Here is a 13,014-nt window from a genome sequence, read left to right as displayed (position 1 = left end):
TTGCGCTAGCGAAATTGATCTTTGTTCGAAACTGGAAATGGTTTTTAATGTGATGAAACGCACTCCTATATCTTCTTCTATCTATACCAATAAAAATGTATCGCCGAATGTGTTAATAAGAGCAGAACTCGAAGAAGGAATTATCCGATTTAGGGCTGTCTTTATTCTATCATATTTTCTGTATAAAACATTTATTCCATGTAACGGAGAAACATGTTATTCGCAAGTGGCTAAAAAATCTTGAACGAGAATTGTGTCAGAAGATAATCTGATATTATAATGGTGAGTTTTGTTAAAAATACTAGGAATTTTACAGTAAAAGGTAAATTCAACGGGGTCGATTAGAAGAACAATCAATGAATGTTCTGCGATTGGACCCTTGAACTTGCTCATAGTAAGAAAACGTGAATGTTTGAAGGTATTGATAACAAAAAACAAATTTTGGGCGGAACGAAGTTTGCCGGGTCAGCTAGTAGTCTATATATTATTATTGTTGAATAAGGGGCGGGACTACGGGGTTCAACCATTTAAATAATATAATTCAATTATTTTCATTGAATTTCTCTAAATTTGATACTGGTTCTAGGCATGTTGATTCGAAAGAGGGCATTACAATTCAAAACTGTTGTAGATGGCGACACCATGAATAACATTAAATTAATCATTTGTTCGACATTTGACGTGACGGTGCTGCTGCGAGCATAGACTGCATGTGTGAATTGGTCGAGACGGTGACGGAACGTGGACGTTCTTTTCCGTAACGTTCTATGTGAATCGCACATTACTCTTCATTCGCGCTGACGTTCGAGAACAACATTTAAATACAAACTGAATAACAAAACCAGTTGTATCTCGGAATTGGTTCTTTATAGATTTTTGGGTCCACTGTCTTGTTTTTGACGAAAACCATTGCTTTATGTCCACAGCTACAAATCTCTTGTCAAATAAAGAACTTCCTATCAATTTATTATCAAAAACGTACTTAAATTTGGTGGGGACATCTCCTCTGGCAGTCGCCTCATAAAGTTTGAGATCTGAGAGCTGTCCAAAATCTTTCTTCACGTAGGTTTCCTCATCCATCAGCCTGCATCATTCGTATCAATCGTATCATCCTTCGTCAAAACCTTGCTGTGCAACTTTGCATCGTGCATCGTTAGTGTAATTACGATAACCTTCTCGGCATACGGATTCTCCGGAAGGTACTTTGATTGGGGTTGTGTTTTTTGACAATGTTATAGTTCGAGAGTTCTGCGTTTGCCTTAATTGTTCCGAATACCTTCAACCTCGGCTTCCGATCGTAAGTTCCACTTACGAAATTAAATTCATTTTCAAATAATATAATTTTTGACAAGATTGACGAATTACCAATTACCTGGTGACAAATAACAGCGGATACTGTAGCGATAAATTCCAGTCGACTGGAGATGAGCGATGACGAGAAAAAGCTCCTCAAGAGCTAAAATAAGATTGGTATAACTTATTCTGTATTCTGAAATCAGAGATCATCATCAGATTTTTTTATTCCGGCTCGATTATTGTTATGCATCATTTTTTTCTTCAGCCCATTGTCCCACTCCCACTGCACAGAGTAAAAGAAAGCAAAATTTCCGAACTAAATAAACCACGTCGGTGCTGTTGCAGTTTTGAATCAGCCTTCGTCGCAAACAGTCGTGTAGTTGAAACGTAGGTTAGACATGAAATGGCACTAGTGTATGTTCGGATATAACACAGAGTGAACGTCCAATGCATGGTAGACTAAATGAACTATGATTTTAACGGCTGTGTTAAAGGTTATTTCTCGTTATTTAAATGCCTCTAGCATATAATGTGAAGTGGTATGAATTAAGAATCTACTCCAAATCGTGATAATCTTTGGTTTGAAAATATATGCAAGAATTGTGCTGCATATCTATTGGCTAAATGTGTTCATATCAGTTTTAACTTTAAAAAGTGTGAAAATAGTGTTGCTACGAATAAAATTTAGCTGGATACGACAATACAAGCTTAAGTAGAACGAATAATATGCAGATGAAACTAATCATGGTCGTTGCCCTGTTTATGGGAAATCTGGAAGGATTCTATGGCAAGCCCACATTTCTTCTTCAGGAGCTCAAAACCAACAGTAGTAGGTATCATTCTTCAAAAAAAAAATACTACAATAATTGAGACCGGTTTCAATGCATAACAATGTTCATGCTTATTAAACTTAAATATGTATAATAACACAGTCGAATAATTTCGATTGTGCGCTCCCTGTCTATTTTGTTCCAAATGGTGTTCCAATGTCACAGAATAAAAATTTTTCTAATGTTCTGTTCTTCATTTAATTTGTTGTGTCATTTTCTTACTACGAAGTTCATAAGAGTTTATTTACATGGGGCTCTTCAAAAAGTATATACATTTGGAAAATATGCTACAATCAAGGGCAAAGCATTTCAAACGATATCCAATCTGAACAAATGAAACCCAGAAAACATTCTCGAATGCATTATTCACTGTGGCGGCGACACAATTCCCCCTACGCGCGAATCATGCGAAAGCTTGTAATGCTGATGAATATCAATGTATCTACTTTACTGTAATGAAGATAATTGTTTTCAAAATATGCTATAGAACGTGCGAGGAATGGCTATCGTAAGCCATAGAAGTGAATGCATTTACACCCCGTGCATTACTTTTATGTGCTAGCTCGAAATTCAATTTAGCGAACTTGGATTTGCTCAATCAGTATGGCCTTCCGTGTAAAGAAAGACAAGACAGTCCTTCAAAATACGTTTGTAATATTGCACCTCATTGAATTGGCTAGTAATTATAACATTTGGTAATCCCTACTCTTCTCTGATTCTATTCGTTTCATAATTTTGTGTTTACCAGGTATATTTTGTGTTCATTACATTGCGGCTTGGAACATTTATCAAATTGGTTCTATGTCCATAACAATGTTAAAATACAATATGTGTTCAACTTGTTATAGAACCATACTGTCGGTTTTCGAGAGCTAGTGCTATTTAGATCTTCGCTTAGATTTGCGCATCCGTTTGTGATCCCCTAAGTCCCTTTTGTCTGTAACTTCATGTATTCTTACTTATAAAACGCAATTCAATCTCTAAAAATTCAAATCAAATTCAAAAGTTCTATCGAGCTAATTCGATAGCGTACTGATAGCGTAGCGTGACCAGGTTACACCTGGGGCGGGTGGTTTGGGTGTCACCCCAACCAAATCTTGTTATCAAGTGTTTGTTTTCGTTCTCAAATGAAAAATTATATTTATCGATCCAAGAAACTCAAATTTAAGCATATAATAATTTTAATTTACAGAATCAACACACAAAAATTGAAAGAAATATAACGTTTATTATTGGGGGTTGAAACTCAATCCTTGCCTTTTTTTAAGAATATTTCATGTAAATGTTGGTCACAAATACCTTTCAGGTGATCCATTTATCGGCTTAAACAAGAGATTTGGCATACCCTCATAAATACAGTCCAAGGGCGCCAAATCGCCCGATCTTAAAGGCCAATTCACTGGTATAAAGCGAGAGATGACATGTCGACCCGATTTACAACTGACTAGCGTTGTCCTTCCCTTTTTCTCAATATTTTTGCCTCTCTATTCGCTTTTCAGTTCGCTGCGCTTACGTCCTCTTCGCTGGCATACGCTTACCCGTCGAGACGTGTACCGATTAGGAATTGCCCTCCAACTTGACGCGCAACCCGTCACAGTCACCCTCGCGGGGTTTCTCACCTGTCGAGACGTGCACCGATTAGGAAGCGCCCTCCAACTTGACGCGCGCCCCGTCACAGTCACCCTCGCAGGATTTCTCTTCCCAGCGGAGCGCCGATTAGGTAGTGCCCTCCAACATGACGCGCACTCCGTCACAGTTACTCTCGTGGGGTATGCACCATTTTGATCATGGCTTCATCCTTGATGCTCGCTCCTTCGAAATGTTCACAGTGTTTCTCCATCCAGGCCACATCGAGGCAAACATTTTTACTGTTCTCCACGGCAGTATCCGGTTACCTGTCGAGACGTGTACCGATTAGGAAGCGCCCTCCAACTTGACGCGCGCCCCGTCACAGTCACCCTCGCAGGATTTCTCTTCCCAGCGGAGCGCCGATTAGGTAGTGCCCTCCATCATGACGCGCACTCCGTCACGGCGGCTCTCGGGGGGTACTATCCGGTACTACAGCCGTCTCAGTTGTTCATCTTTTATGGTCAGGCGTTATCCGCATGCTGGTCGCGCCTCCACTTCCGCTGTAGCTCGGACATGATATGTACGATTGCACTGTTTACTGCGTTCCAGGTGCCCTCGTCACGACACATTTCCTCCACGATGTTCCCAGCATGAAGGGTAGGCAGCCCCTCGCGCACTGTGGTGAATCTGGGACATTCGAATACGATGTGTTCCGGTGTTTCCTCCACATCTCCACACTCCGGACAAAGAGGCGATCTTGCGTGTCCGAACCGGTGCAAATACTGCCTGAAGCAGCCATGACCAGACAAAAACTGCGTTAGGTGGAAATTTACCTCTCCGTGTTTCCTGTTCACCCAGCCCATTAGTGTCGGTATGAGCCTGTGCGTCCATCTGCCGTTTTGCGCCGCACTCCACTCTTGCTGCCACCTAGCCATCGACTCCGCCCTCATTAGCTTCCGGATTCCTCTGGTTCCCCTCCTCCTATAGCACTCGCTGTCCTCCGCCAAGATGATGTCTATGGGGACCAACCTGGCTATGACGTAGACCGCTTCTGTTGACACGGTTCTGTACGCACTCGCGACTCGCATCGCCATGAGCCGATACGTACTATTCAGCCTCCTCGTGTTCCGCTGAGTTTCCAACGCCGCGATCCAGGCTGGACCACCGTATCGTAGTGTCGATGAGGAGACACTAGCCAAGAGGTGCCTCTTGCTGCTGCTTGGGCCAAAGTTGTTGGGCATGATTCGTGTCAGTGCATTGATTGTCTTCGTTGCTTTTTTACAAGCGTAGTCGACGTGACTGTTGAAGTTTAGTCGATCATCGATCTGCACCCCCAGGTATTTTAGGTATCGCTTCGAGGTTATCGAGTGCTCTCCAATTGTGATTTCTGCACGTTGCACCGCCCTGCGGTTGCTGACAATCAGCATTTCCGTCTTGTGGTGGGCTATCTGCAGTTTCACACTTTGCATTCACCTTCCGATCATGTCTATCGACTCGGTTGCGAGCATTTCGACCCGTTCCAAAGATTCCCCTGACACGAGAATAACGATGTCATCCGCGAAGCCAATGATATCCACACCTCTGGGCAAATTCAGTTTTAGTACGCCATCGTACATACTGTTCCAGAGCGATGGACCCAGGATAGAGCCCTGTGGAACTCCAGCCGTAGTTTTAATCTGCGCCTGGCCCGTGTTTGTCTCGTACACCAGCACACGGTTCTCGAAGTAGCTTCTCAGTATTCTACACAGGTAGTCAGGGACTCTCATCGTGTGAAGCACAGTCGCGATGGCCTCCCAGCTGGCACTATTGAACGCGTTCTTAACGTCGATCGTTATCACTGCGCAGTATCGATTTCCTCTGAGCTTCTGTTTGGATGCTCTGTTTGCTCTTTCGACCACTATGCGAATGGCATCTACCGTGGATCTCCCTTTCCGAAATCCGAATTGACTATCGGACAGTCCACGAACTCCCTCCGTGTATTCCGTCAGCCTATTGAGGATGATTCTCTCCAAAAGTTTCCCCAGAGTGTCTAACAGGCATATGGGTCTATACGATGCTGGATCACCCGGCGTCTTTCCTGGTTTGGGCAGTAGTACTAGCTTTTGTACCTTCCATCGATCCGGAAAGTAGCATTCGTCTAGACACAGCAATGCAGTCCTGAACATATCAGGGAATGCTAGGACTGCCGCTTTTAAGGCTATATTGGGGATTTCATCTGGGCCAAGCGCTTTCTTCGTTTTGAGGCGTTTCATAGCTGCAACTAGCTCGTCGTTCGATACCACCCTGCGTTCGATGTTATCCTCATCCTCCCCATATGGCGTGGGTGGCCAGTTCGTTGGGTCGTGCTGCGGAAATAACCCTTCCACGATAATTTTTAATTTTTCGGGACACATTTCGGAGGGTGTCGTTGGGCCCCTGAGCTTCGCCATCACCACTCGGTAGGCATTGCCCCATGGATTGACGTCCACGTTCCGACATAACTCTCTGAAGCAATTACATTTGCTCCGCTTAATCGCCCGTTTAAGAGTGGATCTAGCCTCTCTGAATTCCACTCTCCGCTCTTCTCTGGTGTCTATGCTTGACCGTTGGAAGCGTCTTCTAGCGCTAAGGCAGTTGGCCCGAAGCACGCCAAGTGTCTCACTCCACCAGTAGGCTGGAGGTCGCTTATACCTGGGTTCCCTTTTTCTTGGCATTGTTATATCGCATGCTTTGGCTAGCGTTTCCGTCAGTTCATCCGCGTTCATGTTCAAGACGCCGCTCTCCCCGCATAGTGCTTCGATGAAAAGATCCTTGCCAAAGGTTTTTGTCTTCCACCTGCGCGGGCATGTCCTAGTTATCCATACTGCCACAGAGTTCCGTTGCCAATGGTATAACGGATGGCTTGATGATCACTGTGGGTGTATCCTTCGCATACCCTCCATCTCATTTTTGTCATTAACGACGGACTGCAGAAAGTCAAGTCGATGATGGACTCTCGGCCATTTCGACGGAAGGTACTAGTGGTACCCTCGTTGTACAGGGTAACATCCAGCTTGGCCAGAGCTTCTAGTAAGCAAGTCCCTCTCGCGTTGGTGCATCTGCTTCCCCAATCTACTGCCCAAGCATTGAAATCCCCTCCTACAACGACTGGTTTTCGTTCGGTGAGCTCCTCGGTGAGGACATCCAGCATATAGTGGAACTGGTCCATCGTCCATCTGGGAGGTGCGTAGCAACTGCAGATAAAAATTCCGTTGATCTTTGTGATCACGAAACCCTCGCGAGACCTCGAAACTACCTCCTGAATGGGATATCGGCCCATGACCTGGATGGCGGCCATTCCTACTTTATCCGTCACCCAATTACCGTTATAGGGGGGAACGCGATACGGCTCCGCGATAATTGCGACATCACATTTTGTTTCTGTCGTTGACTGCCACAACAGTTGCTGTGCGGTGTCACAATGGTTGAGATTTATTTGGGTTATCTCCATCACTGTTGGCTTGCCCTCACCTGTTTGTACACAGGGCAATTAAATCCTCCCGTCATATCTCTCTCTCGCTCTCTCTCTCTCTCGCTCTCTCTATATCTCTCTCTCGCTCTCTCTATCTCTCTCTCTCTCGCTCTCTCTCTATCTCTCTCTCTCTCTATCTCTCTCTCTCTGTCTGTCTCTCTCTCTCTCTCTCTCTCTCTCTTTCTCTATTCTATCCAAGAATTCGAGTCTCACAAGATTTCGATGGCTGTGATCAGCCACACTATACTATACTATAATTGAATATACAACTTTATCAGTTCTCATCAAAATTGCTTTGTCCTCCTAAGTTCGAAGAGTTGTCTACAAACCCTTGAATACGGCTTTTTTGTTTTGCTTTCTCAACAAAATCTAAAATCCTCCATTTGAACTCGATATGGCTGGAACATTGTTGAACATTGAGAAAGGTGCTTCCTGCAAGCTGGATGTCTTCACTCGTATCGGCAGTCTTTCTCCCATCCAAAACGAAAAAACCCCAAAAATGATTCTTTTACATGAACATTTCCATGGTGAAATTTCTTAATAAATTATATCACCATTCACTGAGCAAAGGTCTACTACGAATGAACTTTCAAGTGTAAAGACTCTATGAAATGAACAAAGAAGAATCACTAACGGGTGACGTTCATTCAAAATTTTGAAGGATTTTTTTAAGAAACAATATAATAATTGCGTGGGTGTCACCCCTTGAGCTATATGCTGAGAAAAGTTCACTTTGCTATCGAGTACCTCACCAAGGTCCTTAACAACGCTGACTCGAGCGATACTGGTTGTGGACATTTTATAGTCGAATGTTGTTGTAGTTCTTGTCCGACAGAAAGAGATGACATTACATTTTCTTATGTTGACCTCAATTCCGTTTTGCTCACATCAGTTTTGTAATGCATCGATATCAGCTTGGATGGCATAGCACTCAACTATTGAGGAGACTACCGTGTAGAATTTGAGGTCTAATGGCAGAGATCGTTGACAAACAGTACAAATATAAGTGGTCCAAGGTGACTACCTTGGGGGACACCGGACGTGATCTTAAACAGGACCGAGTTTGCTCAATCAATGCGCATATACGCACAACGTTCGCTAAGATAGGACAGCCCATTCTGCTCAGTTTGTCCACCGCAAGCGAATGTGAAACTCTGTCAAACAGTTTTGTAAAGTCGATGTAGATGACATTGATTTGCTGCCGTTTTTCGAGAGCTGCCACCAAAGAGGAGACATAGACCATCAAATAAGTTGTGGTCGAGCGTTTTCTCACAAATCCATCCGATGTACGTGAGGATAAAACGAATCGTGGATAAGACTTTCCAAAGCTTTAGGCAAGCAACTTGTTACCGATCAATTTTTCATTATCGGTCACGAATAGTTGTCTGTTCAATGTTTCCTGTTTAGCGTGTAAGTTAAATTTTGTTTTGTTCTGGACTGGTTTGAATATTGTCGATAAATATAGAGTTTTTGTGGACCAATAATTGTCAGATACTAACCCTGCGTGAGTCCGACAACAATTAGACCAGTCTGTCAGATTTGACAGCCAAAAACGGGAGGAAGTTCCGGGAGGATTGAAGGAAGCGGAAGAAGAAAGAAACAGGAAAGAAAGATGGGATGGGAAAAAGGCGTCGAGGAAGGAAATTTTGAGTTGGATCGGTCATTACTTCTGGAGTCAGCAAGCGATCCAAATCAACTAAGGAAGAGCGAAAGTAAAAGTTGAAGAAATCGTGGATAGAGAGCTGTAGTCGAAGTTGAAAGAAAGCTGAAGTTTAAGTTTATAGAAGAGAAGAGAGTGATAGAAGAACTAATAGAAGTAAAAGCGAAGTGGAAAGTCGCTTGAGTGCAGCCGAGTGGAACGGTGAAGAGGTCTTCCAGCTCGTGCCAGGTGTTCCAGGTAAACACACGCCATCGTTTGATCTGGTGTTAGACCACGCCACGTCACCCAGCGAGGAAGGAGGACGTCCCTCTCCCGACCGAGAATACATCTCCAGCGCGACCACATCGAGGACATCGAAGGGCCCCAACGTCACGGTACCAATACTAACCCCAAACAAAATTAGAGAAAATATAAAAAAGGAAAACTAATTACCTATCTTTTCGCTCTATCCTCAAAACCAGTTCTTCATTGCTTAGACAATTTCTCGTGACCGCTTTCCGCTGTTAATTCCACCGGTGTTTAAAACAGGTCGACACAATCTTCCCGAGGGCCAAAGCCGACCCTGAGAGTGGATAAAAACGAGGTGAACTAAGCCGGGCAGTACGGCTAAAGCGGAAGTTAACAATTGGCGATCCTCCTAAAACAAAAAATATTCTAACCTTCAGTTAGAATATTTTTACGGCATCTCGGGGAGACTCGAGACATTCGTCTCGAATTAGATAAAAAGTCATTCGTCTCGATTAATTTCTGCTTCGATTTTCGCACTGGAAGAGTGGGTGAAGTTTTAGGAAACCGTTTGATTCTTTGTATCGAAAAAAAAGTATCGATTTGAGCTGACTGATAACAGCGACGTGAAATTATATTGCGTTTGGAGATCGGAACAAGCCCCCATCTAGGATTGCTTGTGTCCGCAGGAAGTGAACACGTGTACTTACCTTATCATCGCCATTCTATTTCAGATCTCTAGATAAATTACGTAGTGATAAAGTGTAGATGAAGTGTAGATTCGATATGGATTCATCAAAGAAATTTACGAGTGATAATTTGAAGGAAAAATGGGTGCATATGAGAGTACATTTTCTGGACGCAGAAGAGTTAGACTATGAATTAGCCATGAGGAACATATTCTTGTCAGGAGAACGTACAATGACTCGACGACGTCGAGCATTACGCGAAGTGCTAAAGCAGGAGAAGGAAAATATCGTGATCGAAAGAATTTTACCTCATGAAGAGGGACAAGAATTAGAAATTTGTAGAGAAAAGTTGCATAACCTCGAATACTCATTAACCGCGAATCATGTGGCACCAAAATGCTATACTTCATTATTGCATATAGCAAATCGATTACTAGTGCTGATTGCGAATGCAAACGAAAACGTGAAAGATAATGCGCATGAATTGTTGAAGAAAGTTTTAGATTTGCTTAATCGTCATTATGGAGAAAATGAAGATAATCATCGTGAAAATCCTGGTAGCGTGGGCGAGGATGAAGAAGTGACAGTGGACTGTAATCCAGTTGTGAGTGATTCAAATACAATACAAAGACAATCTCAAGCAGATTTGTTTTCCATTGAGCTAGATATGATGAATTGTTTCCAACGAATGGGTTTGATTAATACTTCGAAGTCGACAGACGTTACCGATTTGCGGGACGCATTATTATCTCTTGAAAAAGAACTGTTTATGTTGAGAAAATCTCAAATACCTTCCGATAACGATTCACCGATTGCTTCATCAATTCAGATCTCATCGCGAAACGATCAAAATTTTCATTCATTTAACCCATCTGTGTGTACTGCAACTTCAGTATCAAAATACACCGGTACGATTCCGAAAACTACTTACCCTTCCACCTTAAATACTGTAGTAGTCTTGCAATACTCGCGACCAATTCCGTCATTAATGCCATCATCATCGGTATATTCAACAGAATCGAACATGTGTTGCCCTCCTGGGGTAGCTCCTGATAGGAACCGCGCCCATGAGCATTTTTCAAACTTACCATATTCAAATTTCACCAATACCTTTCCCGCAAATAATCCGCTTCAGTTCTCAGACATCACTCATCCTCAGAATGTTGGGTCCTTCGGAATGAATTCCGCTCATCAGAACAAAGTCACGAACCCCATTCTGACTTATCCACAGAACGCACTCCATGCTACAAACAATTACAATCCACACTTTCCACAAAATGAACTCAATATGAATCGTCACAACTTCTTTACAAGAGCTAAATTTTCATTCAGGATTCATGAGCTCATATCATGAATTCATCTCCATACAGATTGATCCTTCTTCGTATACTCCCAACCGTGTTTGTTTTCCAGACTACATCAATTCCTCTGTACATTTTGATCTGTTCATGAAGGAGAAAATCCATGGAATTCCAGATTATCATCGATCGGGGATCATTCCTACGATCTTCAATGCAAAGTATGGGCGTGTCAATTGTGATAATATGTACTTTACTGATGGGTCCTCTATGAATGAGTCCACAGGATTTGGAGTGTTCAACGAAATTTTTAGCACCTCCCACAGTCTTCAGAATCCTTGCTCAGTGTATATTGCTGAATTGGCAGCAATACATTGGGCGCTGGACAGCGTCGCCTCACGACCTGTTGAACACTATTACATTGTAACGGATAGTCTTAGCTCTGTCGAAGCTATCCGTTCAGTGAGGCCGGAAAAGCACTCGCCGTACTTCCTTGAGAGAATACGAGAAATTTTGAGTGCTTTATCCAGACGCTGTTATGTCATTACCTTTGTCTGGGTCCCTTCACATTGCTCAATTCCGGGTAATGAGAGGGCTGACTCATTGGCAAAGGTAGGTGCAATTGAAGGCGATATTTATCAGCGTCAAATCGCTTTCAATGACTTTTATTCTTTAGTCCGTAAAAATACCATCGCTAACTGGCAACGTAAATGGAACGAAGATGAATTGGGCCGGTGGTTTCACTCGATTATCCCTAAGGTTAGCCTCAAACCATGGTTCAAAAGTCTGGACTTAAGTCGGGACTTTATTCGCACCTTCTCTCGACTCATGTCCAATCACTGTTCGTTAGACGCGCTACTCTTTCGTTTTAATCTTGCCGATGGCAATATCTGTGCTTGTGGCCAAGGTTACCACGACATCGAACACGTTGTTTGGTCGTGCGAGGAGTATCTTGTTGCCAGATCGAATTTAGAAAACTCTCTTCGGGCTAGAGGAAGGCAGCCCAATGTGCCGGTGAGAGATGTGTTAGCTGGTTTAGACCTTGATTACATGTCCCAAATATATGTCTTCCTAAAAGCTATCAATCTTCGTGTGTGATTGTCCTTATATCCTTATATTCTCCTTTTCCTTTCCCTTCGCGAGAAATCAAATCCCTTCTTACTAACAATAGAATAAGGTGAAATGTAAATACATGTTAGATATAAGATAGGTTTAAGAATTGAGTATGATGAATGTGAGTGCGAATGTGAGTGTGAACATTGTCAACATATCCTTATATCCCATCCTTTTCCTGAAACAAAATGTCACCCTTCTAAACTCGAGCAAGCCGCGAGTAATCGGTTCTCTACTTCATTAACATTAGAATTAATAAAAAATGTTTATATATACTTGTAACTATACAAATAGGAGTTTGGCTCCTTTAAACTTATGTAACTGAGCCTGTAAAAATAAACGATTTAATAAAAAAAAAAAAACTTCTTTACAAATTCCAGCACCTCTGATTCGAGACGTACCCCGATATTGCACAAGACGATACCGGTTTCACAGTGGAACATCGAAAAGTATTCTGGAAATGATCAAGGCATGAAACTCAACGAATTTCTAGTTATGGTAGAACTGTTGTCGCTTTCGGAGCGTGTTTCTGAAGAAGAATTATTTAATTCTGCATTCCATCTGTTCACAGGACCAGCATCAAACTGGTACATGTCCCTGCGCTCGAGTGGGAGATTGCATAGTTGGCAACACTTAATTCAAGAGCTTCGAAAAGCTTTCGTTCATCCTGAATTAGACACACTGGTTCGATCTAGCATTTATCAAAGACGCCAGCAGAGGAATGAAACATTTCAAGATTTTTATTTTGATATGGATAAGAAATTCAGGTCCATGATTACCCCAATGCACGATAAAGAAAAACTAGATGTACTGAAACGTAACCTCCGAACGGATTATAAAAAGG

General features: G+C 42.6%; 1 protein-coding gene across 3 annotated transcripts in view; it reads left to right on the top strand.

The window, feature by feature from the left end:
* Positions 1 to 1,654: 1,654 nt before the first annotated feature.
* The window catches only part of LOC129768687 (uncharacterized), a 109,621-nt gene continuing 98,261 nt past the window's right edge, over positions 1,655 to 13,014 (top strand). For 2 of the 3 annotated variants that reach the window (XM_055770482.1, XM_055770490.1), the window contains exon 1: positions 1,655 to 2,125. In XM_055770482.1, the coding sequence (XP_055626457.1) occupies positions 2,023 to 2,125 (103 nt within the window). In that variant the 5' untranslated portion in view covers positions 1,655 to 2,022. Of the gene's footprint in view, positions 2,126 to 12,550; positions 12,640 to 13,014 lie in introns of all 3 variants that reach the window. The other variant, XM_055770499.1, reaches the window with a different exon arrangement.

This window comes from Toxorhynchites rutilus, chromosome 1 (genome assembly GCF_029784135.1).
Source record: "Toxorhynchites rutilus septentrionalis strain SRP chromosome 1, ASM2978413v1, whole genome shotgun sequence".
Taxonomy (NCBI): Eukaryota; Metazoa; Arthropoda; class Insecta; order Diptera; family Culicidae; genus Toxorhynchites; species Toxorhynchites rutilus.
This window is presented reverse-complemented; position numbering and strand designations above follow the sequence as displayed.